The sequence below is a fragment of the Folsomia candida genome, unplaced genomic scaffold, assembly GCF_002217175.1.
Source record: "Folsomia candida strain VU population unplaced genomic scaffold, ASM221717v1 Fcan01_Sc003, whole genome shotgun sequence".
Classification (NCBI taxonomy): Eukaryota; Metazoa; Arthropoda; class Collembola; order Entomobryomorpha; family Isotomidae; genus Folsomia; species Folsomia candida.
In genome coordinates this window covers 11639979-11660884 of record NW_019091195.1, presented here as the reverse complement: position 1 = coordinate 11660884, position 20906 = coordinate 11639979, and the positions used below count along the sequence as shown (strand labels likewise).

The 20906-nt window shown below is 39.3% G+C and overlaps 2 protein-coding genes across 5 annotated transcripts; one reads left to right on the top strand and one right to left on the bottom strand.

Moving 5' to 3' along the window:
• Positions 1-1097: 1097 nt before the first annotated feature.
• LOC110847393 lies at positions 1098-13721 on the bottom strand. 4 transcript variants are annotated; one of them, XM_022094330.2, is made up of 27 exons: positions 13190-13719; positions 12873-13037; positions 12712-12802; positions 12558-12633; positions 12405-12469; positions 11999-12251; positions 11792-11864; positions 10222-10350; positions 10073-10099; positions 9868-10002; positions 9704-9768; positions 8947-9596; positions 8654-8841; positions 8204-8330; positions 7782-8100; positions 6924-7708; positions 6379-6772; positions 5900-6273; positions 5373-5773; positions 4930-5288; positions 4675-4843; positions 4384-4552; positions 4179-4290; positions 3252-3932; positions 2834-3163; positions 2380-2721; positions 1098-2293 (listed from the first exon to the last, which is right to left on the bottom strand). In XM_022094330.2, exons 3-27 carry the CDS (start codon positions 12735-12737, stop codon positions 1895-1897), a joined length of 6648 nt encoding a protein of 2215 aa, XP_021950022.1. In that variant the 5' UTR covers positions 12738-12802; positions 12873-13037; positions 13190-13719; the 3' UTR covers positions 1098-1894. The 4 variants fall into 4 exon arrangements, with proteins under 4 accessions (XP_021950022.1, XP_021950020.1, XP_021950021.1 ...); XM_022094328.2 differs by having other exon boundaries at positions 5900-6276; positions 13190-13718; XM_022094329.2 differs by having other exon boundaries at positions 5900-6276; positions 12405-12466; positions 13190-13718.
• An 850-nt stretch (positions 13722-14571) lies between these two features.
• On the top strand, positions 14572-20674 carry LOC110847664 (F-box/LRR-repeat protein 6). The gene is made up of 14 exons (XM_022094644.2): positions 14572-16869; positions 17046-17441; positions 17529-17692; positions 17815-17981; positions 18082-18219; positions 18303-18381; positions 18490-18578; positions 18682-18747; positions 18825-18928; positions 19011-19026; positions 19440-19461; positions 19541-19583; positions 19666-19884; positions 19997-20674. The coding sequence occupies exons 1-14, from the start codon at positions 16232-16234 to the stop codon at positions 20100-20102; spliced, it is 2247 nt and encodes a 748-aa protein (XP_021950336.1). The 5' UTR covers positions 14572-16231; the 3' UTR covers positions 20103-20674.
• Positions 20675-20906: the final 232 nt, after the last annotated feature.

Sequence of the window (20906 nt, the reverse complement as noted above, 5' to 3'; positions counted from 1 at the left end):
AACTCAACGCTTCTTTCTGGCTGACCAAAGCGAAAAAAAGTTTTCCCCTTTTTGATTTCACTCCAACTACATTTATCAGCTTCTGCCTAATTTGTCATGTACACATTTCAGTGAACGAAGGATGATGGGTAGTTCGGGTGGTACTGCCACACACGGGCAGCTTTCACCACCCCAACACTATTGCTCCCTTGGTTTGCACCCTTCCAAATACCCTCTACCCTTCTAACTGGATATGTATTCCACCTCTTTTACCACCCATGCATGGAACTAGACTAAATCTACGGAATTAAACTACTCGTAAAAATATTCGTCCCTGTCAGGTCACCCTCAGGCGAGCGTACACTCTGGCCAAGCTTCAGATGTATATAAAACTTGGGCTTAATTTAATTTAAATTGCTTATCATAAAAAACTTTAAACTTACCACATTTAGAGGCGTTTGCAAAGTCGTCTTCGTTCAATAATTCTGTTCGGCTTGTGCAAGGAAAATTTTCGGGGTAGTCATCCTGCACATCTCTTTCTATAACAGCAGCAGGTGTATTGACGACTGATGAATGACGTTCATGCGATTTTTCAGTGATTTCGACATTACATTTATTGGTAGCATGGCTTTCAGACACCCTCAGCATGTTTATGATTCCACCAGCCTAAAAATTTTTGCCCAGTTAATTTTTCAGTTTTCCATGTGTTCAAAAACCATGTTTTTTGTAACTTACCTCCAATGGCGTTCTTTTTTCATCGTCTGACGTGTAGTCAGATCCAATTCCAGCATCGGTTGGAAATTCCATGGCTTTACTCCACGTACGTTTGTAAATTAACCGAATTGAACTTTAGAGAACTGTGTGACAATTATTTTTTTCAGGTTCAAATCAAAATACGCCAACAAATTGATTTTGCGATTCCGTCCTCCGTTATCAACGTCGCCCAGACAACCCTTCATTTTGACATGTGAATGTTTTGGAAGTACAACATGTAAGGGTAACTATGCGAGTTCGATTTGGTAGTGGTTTGAAGTACAATTCGTAATGCTGAATTGACGTATGCTGTAATTGTATTACAAATGCTGAATGAATGAATGGATGGATGAATGAAATTAGTGTTAGCGTTTGGTCGAAAATGTGTCTTTATTTCATATTTTTATTCGAATCATCAGAGTTACCCCTCAGCTGTATGTATTTATGACATAATATAACAATATTCCTTAATTAAATACCATACCGCTGAGCGCTTCTCTAAACACTGAAAATCAGTTACAAGATTATAATGAGAACTACAAATGGTGTAAAACAGCATTAGATCTCGCTCGACTCGAGAATGTGTGAGACCCATTGACAGCCATATCATCCGTGTGGAGAGAAGAGAGAGAGATAAAGTTGCGTCAGGGAACTACAGATTTTGGAAAAATCGGCATTATTGACAATGCCCTACGATACTGCTTGCTATTTATCAAGTTGCACATTTACAAGTCTTATATACGAGTCATCTTAATCGTAAAACGCAAAATTACATGTAATTCACAAATAATAAGTAAGACGAACAATAATTATGTTGTTGGAAATAGACGGAGAAACGAGAGTTGGACTGGAACAATAATTCTATGTGTCCTTAATTCATTGGTATACGTAGTGAGTGCCCAAAGTGAGAAATAACATATTTTTCAGTAGTTCAATGGAGGAAATAATGTTTTAGGCTTATTGACTGCTCATGTACACACAAAAAGCACTTCATTGTTACCTTATTAACATTGTAGACAAAAAATCTTGTGGGGATTTGGAGGGGGGATGGAGATGATGTATGGAAGGAGGGGAATATTAAAATTGCTGGTGAACATTAGATTTCTTTATGGGTCACCCAATGTCATTCATTAGACTCCTAATCTAGCAACTATCAGTCAGTTCACTTTTCACTAGATGTTATTATTGGGCTTTTGTTAGCAGGGGCAATTGTGAGATTATGATTTTTTAATGTGACATTGTTGTCTGCTCCATTCGTATGATCAGGAGTAGTAGTATCCTCCACCATCAATCTTGAGCTTGATATAACTTTAGAGGGATCAGTCGGTGTGCTTCCAATTGATCTGTTACGACTCTCCGTCATAAACTTATCCAATAATCCTTCTTCACTAACCGAGCCAGGTTGGTTGATACTGCTCATGTGTTTGTTTAAATTTTCACTGGGTTTTGCAATTCCTCCTCCAACCATTCTCATTCCTCCTGGAGCTACTGACCCAGTTGAGGGGGAGGGGGTTGAAATTGGTCTTTGGATAGGTCCAGGTGCTGCAAATCGTCCGCCCTTCTGTGTGTAGAAGAAGTGTACGACTGTAAACCATCACGTCAATATTTTTATTTCCGTCTAACTACGCTAAATTTAAGGGTTGTTACCTGCTGCTGGTTGGAGTAACCGCCGGCCGGCATATACTTATTGACATTTCCTCCCATATTCCCCATGCTGCCCATTTGCTGGTGACCCCCTTTTCTTGGGTTGCCAATGTTGCCAGGATTATTTCGATCCGGATTTCCTGCAGGTTTATTTCCACCTCCATGAAATCCTTGATTCAGTGGAAAGCCTTGAGCATTCCAAGTGGGATTCATCATAGGCTCATGAGACTTTAATCCGTGGGATTGTTGAACCATGTCATGTTTCATGTTGTAATGAGAATGAGTAGTGGGACCGGGTCGAATGAGCTGACCACCAAGATTAAGGGCAGATACCGTTGAGGCAGCCTGTGATTATTAAAACAAGTGTAAATTATTCACTGCCTGCCTCTCATTCTCTTTTATTTCAGTTACTATCATTTTTTCTATATATACGTCAACTTTATTATTTCTCGCGTACCTGCTGACTATATCCTTGAAGTTGGTTAAATCCTGTTATCTGGAATTGCTGTTGTCCATATTGTTGTATCGACTGAGTGGCAGTTTGGAGGTTTTGCAATGCTTGGGGATTAGGGGCAACAGCAACATGCAATTGTTGTAAACCGCTTCCTTGGTTTGATCCAGGAAAAACTGCATTGCTTGCATTCCCAGAATAATAATTAGAGGATCCTTGCATTCCTTGAACTGGGGGAGTAGCAGAAGGGGGTGGTGCGTTCCTCATTCCTGAGGACACATAACTTTGTCCACCAAAATTCAAAACTTGTTGGGAAGGATCGTATGGGATGTAAATCTGTAAAGTTTAATTTGAAATATATAGATTGATAAAAATATATTAATCACTATAATTAAGAACAGAAAACTGCAGTAACTCGAAATACCTGTGACTGAGTCGTGATTCCACTTTGAGTGTAACCTGGAACCGTTGGTGGTTTGGAGGGGACAACAGGGGGCAACTGGTGATGAGGCGGCATGCCTCCAGAATGATGATGACTCATTTGAGAGTATCCTTGCTGACTCGACATCACCTGATGAGACATTGGATGAGCTCCACTGCTCTGAGACTTCATGACACCCGAGTTGTTTCCACCAGAAGAAGGCATCGGACCAGGGGAACGATTGCTAGGAGTGGGTCCTTGACCGGATTGGGAATGCTGTTGTTGATGATGTGAATGTTGTTGTTGTTGTTGCTGCTGCTGCTGCTGGTAAGAGGACATTTGCTGCTGATATCCTCCACCAGTGTCCATGGACGTCATAAACATGGAAGCGTTCAATCCATAAGGAGCAGTACCAGTTCCTTGGGGATTTGAATACTGACCATATTGACTACGAGCACTGTTGTTCATGACCTGAGAGGAGTCCACGTGAGGAAAGGCTTGATACACTCCGGTGTGGCCACCCAAACCTTGCGAGTTTCCATACACCATTGCAGTAGGAGGGCTGGGAATGGCGGAATGCCCGCCGAATGGTGCTCCTTGATGCTGTGGCATGGCATAAGCAAATGGGGAGGACGACATTCCGACGTGATTTTCAAGGTTGCTTTGTTGTTGGGGAGGTTTCACCTATGTTTGAAAATTACGAGATTGATAAGTATGACTAGAAAGTAATGTAATTATTATTATACAAACGAACTAGATTTGTTTGAAAACGAGCGAGTTTTCATCGGCATTTAAAATCCGAAAAAACTGTTTGGTCTTCCTTTTTTATAGCACAGGAAATTCAAACCGCATACTTATTAAAAACAATATGAAGATGAATTTTGGGATTGTGCAGTTTATGAAATAACCCAAAGTATTATAGATTCGTACCTGGCGATGAGCATTTGAATTTGGACTGGTACTGGAATCTGGTTTGGATATCGCCGACATCGCAGGAGAACTACCGGGTGCATAACTAGACTGAGGTTGTTGCAATGAAGAGCTGTCATAAATATATAGTAATAAGTAATTAGTACACTACACACGGGTAGTTATCACTTTGCCTTAATCAACCAACCAAAGAAAATGAACATACCCATAGTCTCTGGAAACGTCAGTTTTAAATGCATCCGAAACTGTATATCCAGAGTGGAAATTATTGGAATCTTCTGAAGTCGAAGTACCGCCTACCTCTGCTACGGAGGACATTGATGGTTTGTCCCATACTTGTCTCACGGCTTGAATCTTTTCTGTCAAATCTTTAGCTAGGTTGAAAAGACAAATTTAGATTAGGCTAGATATGACCTCCATATACTTTCAGACGGAAATGTTCTAATTACATGGAACATGTAATGCGACAATAAATTAGTTTTAACCTAAACCTCACCTAGCGGACTAACAGGAGACGGCTGATGCCCTTGGAAGTTTCGATTAGGTCCAATAGGATTCGGCTTGGTTGTTGGGTAGGATGTCATGGATTGAGAAGTCTGTGAATCTGTGCGGTCATCAAAACTGGATACAAAATCCATTTCGCGGTTATCATTTCCCCCAGAATCCTGCAAGACAAATGCACATTAAATTAATAGCTATATTAAAACAATTACTTGTCTTTACAAATCTTTTAGATTATAATAAATCTCACCTTTCCAAAACTTAAACCAATGTCTTTGGTCAACTCTAGTCCTGAGGTCATACTTGAATCTTTAGTCTCAGTGCTTTTTCCAGAACCCGCTGGCTTTGAAACATTTTTAAAATTTCTGTTCTCAAAAATCATGGTCTTTAGCGGCCCTCCCGACCCGTCAATGATCATCGAAGCAGGATTAATTATTGATGTTGTTGTCTGAGCCTTCATATGGTTCACATCTGACGATGTCGACAGTGATGATTCAGCTTTGGATTCTGTCAGAGATGACGTGGGATGAGACATTTGTTGAGGGCCCTGATGATCGGTTTTCAATGCCCCTGGGGTTTTCTCCCATGTATTTGAAGACTCATTTGTTTCTAAAATAACAGCAAACAATAATGTTGTTAGATTAATGGTAACAATTGCACTGTGATAAAAATTGAGTCCAATTTGGTTAGTACCTTTTTGGAAGCGTGGAGCTACAGATGAACGCAAATGAGCTTCATAAGGTGGATGTTTAACGCGTCTATCCTTGTTTGCTACTTGAGGCTGTTTTTCGTTGCGTCCCCCCGTCAATCTATTATTAGAGTTTACGTTCACCTTTTCCTTAGAAGATCCCTTTTTAGGCTGGCCATCACTATCGACGTTTTCAGAGTTGTCGGAGGCACTCCCGGTACCCATTTCATTACCACAGTGAAATACATCTCCATCCATACTACCAGATTTTGTAACTTTTCCCTTGTTGCTGTTGTTGTTATTTGACGAATCTTGGTTGGATGTTGTCGTTTCTGTGGCTGATTTTTCTTTTGCAGAATTTCTATGTTCATTTTGGTTCGGTCGACTCTTTTCATGACCCCTAGTACTGTAAAGTAACGACGAGAACGTGTGTAAAGGACATACAAAATTGGAAAGAGATTTATTATAGAAAAATATTGCATTGTTACTATATATATATATACATTTTCTATTACAATGCTTCAGATCTTACCTCTCTTTTTTACGGAAATTCTTTTTGCCTTCATCATCCTGACTGTCTGGTTCCGTGTCTCCTTCATGTTTGTCCAATTCATTAGAGTTTAAACTCATCAAAGGTTTTGCGTCTCCGCGTTCTCTTCCACGTTTGCTTCCACCTCTATTGGATGGATAACTTTCTTGCCGGTCCTGCTGCGGCTGCTGTTGTTGTCTTGGCTGAACACCTGGTCCTCCTTTTCCTCGCGCATGATGACGTCCGCCACGTCCACCAGCCATCATACTTGGTGGTGATATATCTCCAAGTTCCATTAAGGGCACAGGTCCGGAGGATGCAGACGGGGTGGTTTTATTAGTTGATTCTAATGGTTTCTCTTTGCCAGGTTCTTCTTCCTGCTAATAATTAAAGTTTGGAATAATAGTTTATCAATCCCATTTCAAATCTTTCTCGAAGTTGTCATTTAATAGTTGATTAAATGATAGTTAAGTTAAATTAACCTTGTTGACGTTTCCAGAAGTGAATGGTTTATCGGACGGAGGACCATAACCATGAAGTCGTCCACCCCCACGTGGGTTTCGCTTATTTGTAACAGGAGATTTCACACCACTACTTTTCTTTACATTGTCCCCAGCTCCAAAATCTTTCCTTGATTTATCTTCATCGCACGAATGTTTTATTTCTTCGTAAGAAATTTCAGAGTCTTTGTCTGTAGGTTTCTCTGCTTCTCTGTCAATCTCCTGCTCTTCTTTAGGAATTCGGTCGTCACGCTCATAATCGTTTCGAGGAGGAGGCCTAGTAGTACGGTCATCATAATAGTCCCGACTTCCACTACTACCCCCACGAGATGGTTTACCACGATTGTCGTTGGGCCTTCCGCTTACCCATCCGCCTCTATAATTAATAGAATTAGACATAAAGAATTTTCTTCATTAATTTGTAATTGACAAGAATTATATATTTTGCATCCACAATAAAAATTCAGAAACATATTCTACTTGAGTAATTATTAATACATGATATTTAAAAACTATGAAAAACGTACCTTGGTTGATATACACCATGTCCTGTACGTTCTCTAGGCCTGTTGACCTTGGAATTACCACGAGAATCATTATCTTCTCCCCCATGAGCATTTTTGTTACGTTTATCAAAACCAGCAGCAGACTTATCAAAATCCTTCTGCTTCCCATAATCATCTCTATTTCCTTTCCCTTTGTCTGGAGGAGAACTCTCCTTGATCATTTCGGAGCTTCGACTCTTTTCAATGTCATGACCACCTCGAACTCTGTCTCCTTCACTGCCAACTTGTTTCATGGAAGAGTTGCTGCCAGAGTTTTCAGAGGTAGTACTAGTACGACCGCCTTGTTGTGCATTAGTGTCTCTTTCAGGAGTTCGGTTATCGTTTCTAAACTCGTTTCCCCATCTGGTTGGTCGAGGGCGCTCCGTGGTGGTTTGATTCCAAGTTTTGTCACGATCCTGTCGAGATCCCACCTCTGGGCCATCATATCTTTCGCGACCTCCTCCCTTTTCGTAGTCACAGGCGAGTTCCTTCTCTTGGCTCTTTTTCTTATTATCGGGGATTTCTCTGGTTTCATTCTGATTGTGGTGCAGTTGTCTTGCCTTGTCCGAAAGAATAATCTCTCGTTCCACTGGAATAGAACGGTTTCGAGAATTTTCGTCCGAAGTATCATCTTTGCCATCAGATTTTGTGCTTCTAGTGTCATCACCCCATACGGCAGATGACCTGTTCTGCTCCAAACCAGACTTGTCTTGTTTCACGGCTGGTTCTGCCACCGTTGATTTTGATGATTCTGGCTGGACTTCAACCTGAATCATAAGAACAACGTTCAGTTAGTGTGGAGCTTTACTACTACATAAATCAATATTAACAAATGTATACCTTAACGGTAGTCATATTTTCAACCTTTGTTTGTTGGATGTAAACCCTTTTCGGAACCGAACGTTCTTCTTTCACTTCTGATTTCGCAGGCGGCATGTTGAGTCCTTTCTCATCATAATCTTCATCGTCAACTTGGTCAGCCCAAGAGGATGTAGAAAACTTAGTCGTCCTTCCAAAACCAGATGACTTATCCTCTTTGTAACCACCACGAAGATCCAGACCTTCTACTTTTTCTTTTCGAGATTCTATGGACTGCTGATCCTTGTCACCACGTTTCGAGTCTGAGGAGCCACGGACACTGCTTTCTTTGTCGGATGGTCTGAACACATACACATAATTTTGTAACTTATAAAGTCCTTTAATTATCATCACTCAAAACTACTCACAAATAGATAAGATAAATAAGACGAGTCAAATTTTACCGTGGGTTATTATAATCGCTGGTTCGCTTCTCACGAATACTGTTACTGCTTGATTCACTGTCTCCTCTATTCCTCCCAAGAATTCTGTACTGTGTGGTCCCCGTAGTTCGCAAGTCGCGATCCGTGCCTATGAGTTAAATAATCAACAAAGAAAGAAAGAAAAAGTTACTCTTATTGTTTCAATTCAAAGTCTACTAGGATTAATATAACACATTTATAATACAATTGCTGTCAGAAACAGTGGGTGGTTCAAAGTCGTCATAGACAATCTCTGCTCAAAACTTCATCATGTGTATATACAAGATTTGCGAACACCAAATAACCGAGTTTATACATACCAACATATGTACGCACAAGATTATTGTACAAATTTGCGAAAGTCAAGTAAACAATGAGGCGTTCAAAACCCAAGGAATGAGAATCAAAATAATTGAAAAGATTAGGACAAACCTGATGAGGGAGGGCTGGGACTTCGTCGAGACGAGCTCGAATAGGCTTGATTACTATGTTGATGTTGCTGTTGTCGCAATAACCGGGGTGGCAAGTTACTAAACTGTTTTGCACCGTACTCAGCACCCCGTTGATCAGGACGAGATGTAGGGCCTTTTTTGTTGCGAGGGTCCTCTTCAAATCGACTTCTGTGGCATCGAAAAAATTGATAGTTAAACAAGCAGTTTAAACATTTTAGCTGCTAGTTAACGCTATGTAGGTACGAACACCTGCTAACAGAACTTGTGTCTTACCCTCGCCAATCCTCTTCACGAGAATCTCTCCCCCTTCGTCCGGAAGTAGTGCTTCTCTCCTTCGAATCATATTGTTGTGGAGCATTATTTCTGTCCTTGTTCCATTCTTCTTCACGGTCCAGTAAGTCAGCCTTTCCTTGGTCCTTTGAGACATTATCATATCGATCTTCTCCTCGTCGATCGATGTGTTCTCTTTCTCGCTCATTATTAGAACTTGGCTGCCTTTCTAAAATTCTGATTTGTTTCTTGTCTCTGGAGTCTCGACTTGGTCTAGTTTCACCACCACTACTATCATTTCTTTCTGCAGATTTACGAGAACCATCTCGTCTTTCTCCTTCTTCTTCGTCACTAAAACTAATTTTCTTGTTGTAGTCTACTTCATCTTTGACTGATGACCAGGTTCCTTCTTGATCAATGTCATCCATTCTCTTCATATCTTCTTCTCTAATAATTGGCTTTACAGCAAATTGCTGAGTAGGGCGCATTGGAGGGGGAGGGCCTCGTCCCCGATTATTCGGTTCTCTACTATGACTATCAGAATGTTCTCGTGGTGGTGGGGCCCCCGGAGGAACCTGCATGCCATATCGAGGCATTCCTTGTCCAGACTGAGGATAATAGCCAGGACTAGGACCAGGCCCGTTTGGGTACATCTGATGATATCAAAACAAATTTATAACAAGTCAATGGCAAAAAATATACGACCAATTCATCGTAGACATTTTATTTCAGTGATAACTCTACAATGTTGTATGCTTACAAATGGTGGTACCATTCCACGAAACTGATAACCTCCTAATGGTGGAGGAGCGGGGCCTCCCTGGCCTATTATAATTTTAATAAGAAAGGAATAATGTTATTGCAAAGTGCAAAAAACAAAAGAACAAGATGGCAAAAATAAGTTGATGTTTGTATTATTTATACCCAGAGACATTGGTGGTGGTGTTGGGCCCCCCAAGTTGGGACGTTCGGGTTCTCTCATTGGAGCATTTTGTGAATGTGGGCCAGGGGGTCTCGGTCTTGGATCTCTTCCACCCCCCTGGGTCCAACTCCCTTCGGCTGCAATAATTATTACACATAAATAATGTAGTGAAATACTATACTTGTATAGTACAAGAAATGAACTTACTCTGTGGCCTTAATATAGGTCCCGGTCCTGAAAACGAATAGCATTGAATGAAAAACTTGATATACATATACGGACACACAGACATACCGGTTCCATAAGCCCTGACTCGAGTTAAGAAATGCATTTATTTATACTTGGTTCATCCTTACCGTACTGATTGTCGTGGGACTTGGAAGAATTCTGGGGACCAGAGATATTTGGTGGAGGTTGCGAGGGATTCATTATTGAACCTCTCGGTGGATCTGAACCAGCTTCCAAGCTGGGGAAGTCCTTGGAATCTGTGATTGGTACAAGTTAATCAAACAAGTTATCTTGAGTTAAATGATTCATTAACTAAGGAATTACTTTCTTTTACTACGGGTTGGATTTTATGAAAGGCACACATTGTATGTCTCTATTATGTTTGTCACGGGCGTTTTTTGTACCAAACGGCAGGTTGCAAATCTTGCAGATAAATCCATTGGAATGCAAAAGGACGTGTGAATCATATTTCTCTTTGTGGTTACTGGTAAATGCACATAATTCGCATTGAAATGCTTTGACTCCAGGATGTATTCTTAGTATGTGTACATTTAACGTATGTAATGCATTGAAATAGGTATTGCAAAGAATGCAGTGAAAGTTAGTGATTGTACGTATATTTTTTGGAGTAGGGGCTAAGGCTTTTCCGGTTAAGTTTTTAATGACTTTCTGCGCCCCTATTTTATCACAGCGGAATCCAAAGAAATTATGTACACGAATGTCCAATTCACCAAAAACTGATTTTAATTGTTTATTAATCACAATCTCAAAACAATCTTGTCCTGCTATGCTATTCAGAGCAATCTTAACCCTAGCAGTACTCCCCCATTGTTGGAGATGATGAGAATCGTTAATGTTGTTGCTTTCTTCAGCTAATGTTAATTTTATTTGTTTGTCTTTTTCTATTAGTTTATTATGTTCCGTGTCATATTCGGCAAGGACATGACGGGTAAGCAAATAACAATACGCTTCGGCTGCGTTTTTTGCACTGAAAAATTTACTGTCAGCCCTCTCCTCAAACCACACTTGAAACCATAACACAAATTTGTGCACCTTTTTGGAAGGCGGAACTTTTAGGTACGTATATACGTTGTCTTCTCCTTCCACTTTCTTATATGTTGGACAAACTGCCCACTTATTTGTCACCGTATGGACCCTTAAACCCGGGTTATTTATGTCTGTGACATCCAACCAGATCTGGACCTTGTATGACTGTCTAACCTTTAATAATTCTTTATCCTTATCCACCACTTTGTCAATACTCGCTGCCGCACTTGCCTTTGGATCTATTTCACTATGCAATTTTTGGGTTTTAATTGGAATTTCTGTCTTTGACTTGGGTCCTGGTCTTTTTGTAACAAGTACCGTTTGGGGAGTATTTTGTATTTTACTAACTCCAAAAGGTTTTATATTTTTAGTGTTGTTATGATTTTGTGACATTTTTTTTGCAAAATGTTTAATTAATGAGACGAATCACCTGCTCTCGCTCACTCTATCTAACTGACTGACTGACTGCATGTTCCGTACTATCTTAGCGATCACACACTTATGGGATATGTCTCATCTTTCCCTATATGTAATCTGTATGTGATCGCTACTTGTCATTATATTTAGGTGGTTTACAAGGGATCGGTAGTGGCACAGCTCCGTCCTGCTTCTAGTTAATGACATAACCCATTGAATAAACTATTAGCATACCTCCAATGCTGGGGAATTCTTGGGCAAATCTCTGTGACTGATAGTTTCCGTCCGGGCCATTCCAATTTTTGTCCTAAGTATAGCAATAATGTACCGTAAATCGTGATGAAAAGCACTAATCTCAGTATATATATTATTTCAAAGAAACAATGTCGCTGAACTGTTTGTAGCCAGCCATGTTAGTTGAAATGAATGTAAATTAATTACGTGAGGTGGAAGAGGTCCTGGTCGAGGAACATTGGGCGCAACATTCATAACTGGTGGTGGCCCATGAGGATGTGTTGAACTCGTCCATTTTTGTTGATCTTGATGTGAGATGGGCTGTCCTAGACTCACTGAGGACGGTTGTGGTGGTTGCTGCTGTTGTGAAAGAGGCACTGGCGAATTATTAGCGGCGTCGTTGGGTTCAGGCTTTACTGCGACAACAGATGCACCAGCGCGTCTAGCAGGAGGAGCTTTCCTGAAACACATAAAATAATAATAGCATAATAATCTGGTGAACATTTAATTGTCAATTGGCTTCACCTGAAACTAAAGTTTAAAATATTTCTAACCTAACTATTGATGGTTGAAGGGGATGTTAATAAATAAAGCAACTGTTCTTCATACTTACCCCAATGTTTGCATGCCATGTTTCTGAGTTACTGTTTTGGCAACTGGCTCAGTAGTTTTACCCTGCTGGTGGTTGTGCAACAACAAAAACCAATTACATAATCACTCATTTCCACGCAAAGTTAAATTAGCATTTGTCAAGTTCAACGCGTACCTTGAAAAGTTTGTTAATGTCGATTCGATCGTAACCAGTTTTGGAAGTTGGCTTTGAGGTCTCCCCTTTGGTGGACCTACAATTTGATCAACTACCGTGTTTATTGTGTTCGTTCTGTTTAAAATTGTAAAGTATTAAGATTGTGCTAACTTACGCTTGTGGCCCCAAATTCCCTGACATCCTGTCTCCTCGTCCTCATTTAGAATAACTAGTCTCAATCACACCCACACGAACCCCCCGTGTATCTGCAAAATAACCATCGTTTTTATTAACCAAGTAACACGAATTACACTACAAACCGAATGTTGTGCTAACCACGGTAAGCTCGTACGGGTTGGTTGCGAAACTAACAAGAACGCTTTGATTCTTCAAGAATAGGAGGTGACCCTGTCCACAATGTGTTTCACCGTTTGAATTCGGAAGATTGTTTAGGGGCTGTTGTTGTTTTTGTTGTTGCTGGTGGGAGGGACACTATGATATCTGCAAGGGCATACAAAATAATTAATAGAGAGAAAAACTACTTGCTGGTAGGTATGCATGTATGTTGGTATGCTTAAACAAAACAACATAATCACAACATGATCCTCTTGTCATTGTTCATTCATTATTTGTAAGTACTATTCATGACTCACCCCAACCAGAGCAGAAGAACCGATGACGATGATGAACACAAAGGCAGACCACGTTGTTGCAAAAATTGCAGTCTATTCAGTTCAACGAACGTTACCAATGTTCCTCCTTGTGTTCTCTACAGGAAGTGGGAAGAACCACCCCTTCCGCAAAAGGACTCGAAAAATTTACAAAAAACTCACTCGAAGACGTGCTTTAATTGAACCACAATTATTTGTATTTCGTCCTCCCTACCTGTCAATACTTATTTTTTATAGCTATTACAAACTATGAGTAATAAACCTACGGAATATCCTAAAACTATGTGAGTAGCAAAGAGTGTGGTTGTTCGAGGATGGCTTATCTGCGTGTGGCCAGAATTGGTAGTAACAATCGTGGAGTTTCTTGGTGATAACTGATGATGAGGAGGAGGAGGAGACGACGAAGAAGGAGAGAAGGTGAAGATGCGGCAATTTTTCCTCTCGCAATGGCGTGGTTAAGTTGGGACGGGACGATGTGCACCACCACCAGCCAAACTGGACATGGAGTGTAATGCGTTGCTATTAGAGCAGGCAGCAGAAGTGGTGGGATCAATGAATTCCTCAGCCACCAAACTCCAGCCCCGCGCCATCTCACCAAACCCACGGCAAACCCACTACGCCACCACCAACTACTTTTACTTGCCGTCTTTTTTTCCTAGAGAAAGCCAACTTTCTCTCGATTTATATTCTTCACTTTCACTTCTCTAAAATCTAGAGAATCTCTAGCCAACTTAATTCTTAGGTTATTTGAGGACACATTTCTTAAATAGGTTGTGGGGAATATAAAATTTTGTTACATTTTATAAAGCTGAAATTTAGATGCTGCACCCAACTTTCACCACTTTGGGTCTCCTTTTGGGAAGCAACTTTGTGAGATTGCAGTATAAGATAAACACATCTGAATGTGTATCTGATGTCACTATCTGATGCAGTTATCAAACTTGCTCCATGTGGAGAAAATTTTTGTAACCGAAATTTTCATTCTCATGGCATTTCATTGGGTATACATACATTGGTTTGTTCATTTGTCGCATCATCCATAAAATGTTCAATATACATTCTTGCCCACCTGGCCCGCTTAGGATTAGTTGGTGTCTATTATATCACCCTGTCTCATTTTGTCTCACATTTCTCAGTCTCAACTTTTCCATCAGTGAAGCATGGCATGCATACAAACGCTTAATCCCAATCCCTTCTGTCCAGAGCTTGCATTCCTCCAGACCAGCTCGAGGAGAAAGCACACCACCAACCCAGAACCAACCTCAAGCAAAGGAAGCAAGATTTCAACTTTGTTTAAGAAGCGAATCCGATTGTTAATGGGCAGCCACGAGGAACTCCGAGAAAAGACACGGCATAAAATATTATGATACGCTCTTTTCTGGCTTTTACATCCTCGAACCAAAGAAAGTGCTCAATGGAATGAACTTGGCTTCTCAAGTCTCACGGCTCTCTTCAGCTATACAACCACAACCACACATTGCTGTGCTTATACGATACATATTATACATGCCTGCCCACTACTTTACTTCTTCACAAAGCTAAAGGGTTGGTTTTGGCTACTGCAACTTACAAATATATGGCTCAACTTGCACTTATTAAGAACAACAATAATAACACACTGACAACGCAGAGCAAAGAACCAGATCCTCTCGTCTAGCCCATACTCACAGAGACTGACTGCATTACAGACGCTGATAAAGTTAACACATTATCCGAGGCAATGCCACATACAAACAACCAACTAAAGTGGTACCAGTTAGACGTCGTTATAATATAGTCGAAAGTGGTGGATCACAGCAAACCAAACCGCATTGCCTCATCTTGTGTAAGCCTTAGCTCTACACGAATGCCATTGCATTGTGAATTCTTCTGCTACACAATAATGCCAGAAAGAATAATAAGTAAGAGGAGATAGATACAATCTGATGTGATGGTGCACCTCGCAATTTTTTACTATCACCACTACTACTACTCCTGCATACTGCTCTGTACGTATTACGATACGAAGGGACATCCCACCACTAAATGAAGATTTTTCGTCATTTCTCCCATTCATGCAATCACAACACCTCACACTCATTTGTTGTAGCTCATCATGAGCTGATTTTTACTGGGCCACTTATTTAGTCCCTCTACTCCAGGCTGTATAGCAGTGTCTGCCAAACGTGTGCTTTCTGAGATAATCTTCAACTTACGGAGAACAACTCCATGCAAAAACCTTCTCAATTCAACAATAAATTGCAAAGACAACAAATTTGCGACCAAGAAAATTACTGAGTTGAAAGCTGCATGAAGTAGCAAAAATGGAACATCAGTACTTCGCAATTAGGACGATTATCATTACGATTTAATGGGATCAAAGTCGATTGAAGAAATTTGATCCGGTCTCCGTGTGTGGCTTTCCGTTAAATGAGGGAGGACATTCGGGAAGGATTGTAACGCAAGAAATCCACAACACCAACGAAGAAATAAAATAATAATCAACCGGGTTCAAATTCTCATAGAAGAAGGGTATTCGATTCGGGTTACAGTACGTTGAAAGTGTAAAGTGACATTGGATATTGGACCGCAGTGGAAATGACGTCCTATAGTGACATGAAATTGGAGAGATGTTGAGAACAATTTGACCCTGCATTCAAAATAAAACTGCAAAATATGTATAGTTTATGCCGAGATATGCCATATACCAAGTGTGCTATTGTTTACGTTAAGATGCACATTCCGATTGTATTAATGAAATGTTGTACGACAACGTAATCCATATTAATAATAATTGTTAGAGCGGTGTCGAGTTCAACTGACTGCACAGTATAATTTATACTGTATAAACTACCAAATATTTTAATGACACAGTATATGTATGTCTCAATTTATTGTGCAACAAACAAGCCTATTCTGTATTTATTTAATAATTCGCATGCATGAACGGGAACTTCCAAGAAATGTTTCTGAGAGAAAACAACAACATCACCAACGACAAAAACAACATTGTTTGGAGCGAATTTGCCTTGATTTATCTCAGCAATGATGAACGGATTCTACGACTTCCAAACAACAGCAGAGCAACTACTTGCAGATAGTTCGGGAATGATGATGAATATGTCAGACTCTGAATTTGGGTCGTCGGACTCATCCTCCTTGGGAATATCTCACTCCCACCCTCGCATTGCTCCCAATCTCATGCTCAATGGGGGTGGGGGCAGTCAGTTTATGATGATGGGAACCACCGTACAAAACCAGACGTATATTACTCAGCAAAACCCAGGCGCACATCACTACAACAATAACTCATCCTCTGGTCACCATCATCATCAAGGGTCCACAATCAAACCGATGGTAATGCGAAGTGGGGGCAAACCAGCAGCAATGGCGCAAGCACAACAAGCATGCACAATGAACAACGAATCCTCCTCCAGACACAAACACACGGACCACTTTCTGAGCCAGTTTCAAGAACAAATGTCCCAAATGAAATCTGCCATGGATGCTGTCCAAAATGAAATTTTATTTCACTCCTCCTCCCCCGCCACCCACCAACTAAGCCCTCACACACCCTCGTCCCCTCTGATGGTGGGAGCGGCAGGTGGTAAACCTATGGCTGCTGCGGCCATGGCCATGACCTCGTTTTCCCCATCTCCTCCTGCAAAAAGAGGCCCTGGCAGGTGAGCATAATTTAGCTACATATTTCTGGTATGCAAATTGTGACAACCCACAGCAATTTGGGATACGATAAATTATATACTCAACGTTTTTTTTTGCAAAACACTGATGCAAAAAGCTTACTATTCTAACTTTTATGAATTTTCATGTAATGTGCTGTATAATAAATATTTTGCAGACCTCGAGGGAGTGGAGCAGCACAATCTACCAAATCCGTACGATACCAATCTCAAATCTCAGCTCTGAATGGGTTAAAGATCAGAATAAAAAAGTCCCCTGGTCAGTTGAAGAGGAAAGGTTACAAGGGAAAAGGCAAGAGAAAAAAGAGAAAAGGGAACGACGATGAGGATGATGACGACGATAACTCTGACGAAGAAGAAGAGTACAGAAGACCATCTGTCCAAAAAAGTACAAAAATGTCCCATGCTACGACAAATCTTTTGAGTGGTGACGGAAATGCCACAACAACAACGAGTCAAAGTGGGTGGGGTGATAGTCTGCCTGAACATGTTCTATCTAAAATTTTTTCATACGCTGTGAAGTGTGAAGGAGGTGCCATTCCGGTGCTGGTCAGGTAAATATAAAATCAATTACTTTTGATCACGGGAAGCAATCCCCTGAAGGTAAACTATACTTGACTCAAATATATGTATGTGTGTAGAGCTTCAAAAGTTAGTCGGCTGTGGTGGAAGACGGCGTCCAAACCAGATCTGTGGACTTTGGTTGATCTTTCGTCGCCCAGAGTGAAGGATAAATTCAAGATTGAGCGAAACTTGGTTTATTTTTTAGAGCATCGGTTTCCTCGAGTAAAGCATTTAAACCTAGGTAGGTATTATATAGGTATACATAATTTTGGCAGTATCAACAAAGTTTAGGGTTAAAATTTGTATTATAAAGTTGCCATTATTTTTACCATTATTTTATTCATTAAAAATTATTTTTTGTAGCTGGAGGATGGCCTTTAACTAATCTATCCATTGATGTACTAATACGATCCTGCAAAGAATTGGAAAATATTGGGCTAAATGGGTGTCAAAAACTGACGGCACAGCATTTAAAAACTATTACAGAATCCTGCTTGTCTCTCAAAAAAATTGATCTCTCCGCAATTTCTGTAAGACCTATAAATATTGCACCAAATCATTGTGTGCCAAATCACTACACCCACAAAAGAAGATTCTGATTAACGAATACACTTTGTTATTTTGTTTCAGACCACGTATAATACAAAGACTGCAGTTTCGCCAGCAGCAATTGCGGATTGTGCCGAAACAATGGGTGAACGATTGATGCATTTATCGTTGGCAAATAATTGTCTAGCTAATTGTCCACAAATTGTTGCGTCACTTGCGGTACATAGCTAATTTTCTATCTTCCACAATATATGCCAACTATATTTACTAGCTTTATTACTTCAATAATTTTGATTATTCAGGAGTTTTGTCCAAATTTACAAGTTTTGGATTTGTCAAATGTCACTTCACCAAGGAGGGACACAATCGTTATCAATATCGGTTAGTTATTTTCGACATATTTAGAGAATATAAAACGCATCTTTACTGTTATTAAAAGAGGATACAAATACAATTTATTAATTATGCTTCATATATCTTTATCTGTAGAGCACCTTCAACAAGGGTGTCAGAGACTCAAAATTTTGCGTTTAACCAATTCAGACTTTGTTCTTAGCGAGACTTCATTAAAAGAGCAGGTAATTTAACTGACATGACATTTACATGAATGGCTTTCTCCAGTTTATATTTAGCGTATCTATGTACATGTGCATATGTATACATATATCTATTACACTTAAGGTTTCTTCGCCTGGATTTAAAAATTTAGAAGAATTGAGTATTGCTGTGGACCCCAAACGATGCGTGGTAATTACTTGAAATTTATACAAAATAGTGCATGCTTAATTATTCACACGGATTATTGGGTTGCTCCAAATTTCTAGGGGATGGATGAAGGGGACTTGGAAAGAATTTTGAAACAAGCTAACAAGCTGAAACTGTTAGATGTGCGTGGCTGTTCCAGAATCGGTGACTCGGGTCTCGTTAGGTTAGAACAACATAAATCTAAGCATTATAAATATTCTAATAATTCAATGAGTCTAATTATTAATTTTGTAATACGTGTATAGGATTTCAGCTTGGGAGGTTAGTAAGCACAAATATTAATATTGAGGCGACTCACCCAGTCTTTGGTAACATAGATAGTAATGTTTATCAAACAAGTAAGTTTTATAAAACTATTTTACGAACTCTTCCAAAATAAGAAGAGGCCCTTGATCTGTGAAAGCTTACAATCAAGGTTTTTTACACTTGGGGATGGTATTTAAAGAGCCACAGGGGGTTCTTATTAGTTACATGGGAATATGCAATTCATTTATATATGCAGTATATAGTGACCATGACCATGCACTTAAGGCCGACGATTTTTCAGCTACAATAGCTAATTTTATGCTAGACTAACAAACACGAGTATAGTGGGCTATACTCGTGCAAATTATAAGGCTACATTACATATATTATATATATCAGTACAGTACTTACATTTATTTAATTTTCAGCTCGAGCATTTGTATCTGTCAGGCAAGTTCAACATGCTTAATGATAACATATACATTTCACTCCACCTTTATTCACCATCAATATGACTTTCATATTACAGGATGCTATGCTACAAGATCAAGCAATGATGGGCTAGAACTCGTGTAAGTTTGGTCTTATTTTACTTGATTAACATGAGACATGGAACAATTGTCAAATGATGATGTACCCATAATACCCATATAGATCCCGAAAATGGAGACATAGTTTCAAAGAAATTGACTTTTCATGGACTCCTGGAGAAGAAACGATCAATTGTGCGGTGAGAGCCTTGGCTGAAGCCGATGATGATGTGCCTCCACTTCGGGTTTTGGACCTCTGTGGCTCCTCAGTTTCCTTTGATAGTGTGAAACTTGCTTTAAAAACGTGCATCCATTTGGAAAAATTGAACCTCACATCGTGCAGGTATTACATATAATGATTTATTTCATCTCGTCAAAGTCAGCTAAAGGCTAGATTTTAAATATGCATTGACAATTAATTCTTGTTAATTAAACCATACTTTGTAAACCATCAGAGCCTTACCGAGAGGAATTAAACGCAATTACCAAATTCCTGACGAAGTGGTAACATTGCGAGAACAAGTGCTTTCTGGAAAATATGATGACCATCCCGATGACTAATCTCCTTGCATACTTGACCCTGATTTCGTATTATCAATGTTATTATTATTATACATTACATTATAAAAATAGAATTTATGAAATTATGTAGTTGTGCATTTTTTATGGCAGCAGATTTATCGTTATAAGGTAGCATATTAGAGCAATTAATACAAAATTGAAAAATTATATAAAAACAATAAGATATTAACTATTTTTGAGGTTGACAAAGTTTAACAGCGTATGTATTAAACTGGTCGTACTTTTGGTGCAAATAAGTTCCAATGACATGTTAATGTTCTACTACTACCTAATAAATACGTAATTCTTGAGACTTTTTCCGCTATAAAAACTATTGTAACAATTTTGCCTTAAAATTTAGTGCAAAAATATTTATGGCAATTTTGTGCCTATACACTTATGCATTAGGTTAGTTATTTCAACAGTAATCTTGTTTTGCTACAGAACAGATAATGATATATGTAATCAATTTCACACATGTGCAGCTTTACACACGTTAATAATTTTATTAATATAAATATATTACTACTTTTATTCTCATCAAGAAATAAAATCGAACAAGTTTTTTAAGAGTTTGTCGTATAACTGCAATAATTTTTTAAGGTAAATGTTTAAATTCCAGATGGAACTTTGCATATTGACAAACAAATAAACTACTTGTTGATTATAGACATTATAGACATTCATGAAGATGTTCATTATAGACATTCATGTCATATTATAGACATTCATGAATGTAGTCAATTTCTTTTACCACAAAAAACATTTTAATTGTTGAAATCACCCATTAATAAGTAGGTGATT

Excerpts from the sequence above, each read along its gene's own strand:
- LOC110847393 (XM_022094328.2), bottom strand. The coding sequence starts at position 12,737 with ATGTCAGGGAATTTGGGGCCACAAGC. Across the intron at positions 11,865-11,998 it reads CAGGACCTCTTCCACCTCAC|GACAAAAATTGGAATGGCCC; the intron begins GTAATTAATTTA and ends TGCTATACTTAG. Across the intron at positions 10,100-10,221 it reads GTCCCACGACAATCAGTACG|GACCGGGACCTATATTAAGG; the intron begins GTAAGGATGAAC and ends ATTCGTTTTCAG.
- LOC110847664 (XM_022094644.2), top strand. The coding sequence starts at position 16,232 with ATGATGAACGGATTCTACGACTTCCAAACAACAGCAGAGCAACTACTT. Across the intron at positions 18,748-18,824 it reads TGGACCCCAAACGATGCGTG|GGGATGGATGAAGGGGACTT; the intron begins GTAATTACTTGA and ends CCAAATTTCTAG. Across the intron at positions 19,584-19,665 it reads AATGATGGGCTAGAACTCGT|ATCCCGAAAATGGAGACATA; the intron begins GTAAGTTTGGTC and ends ATACCCATATAG.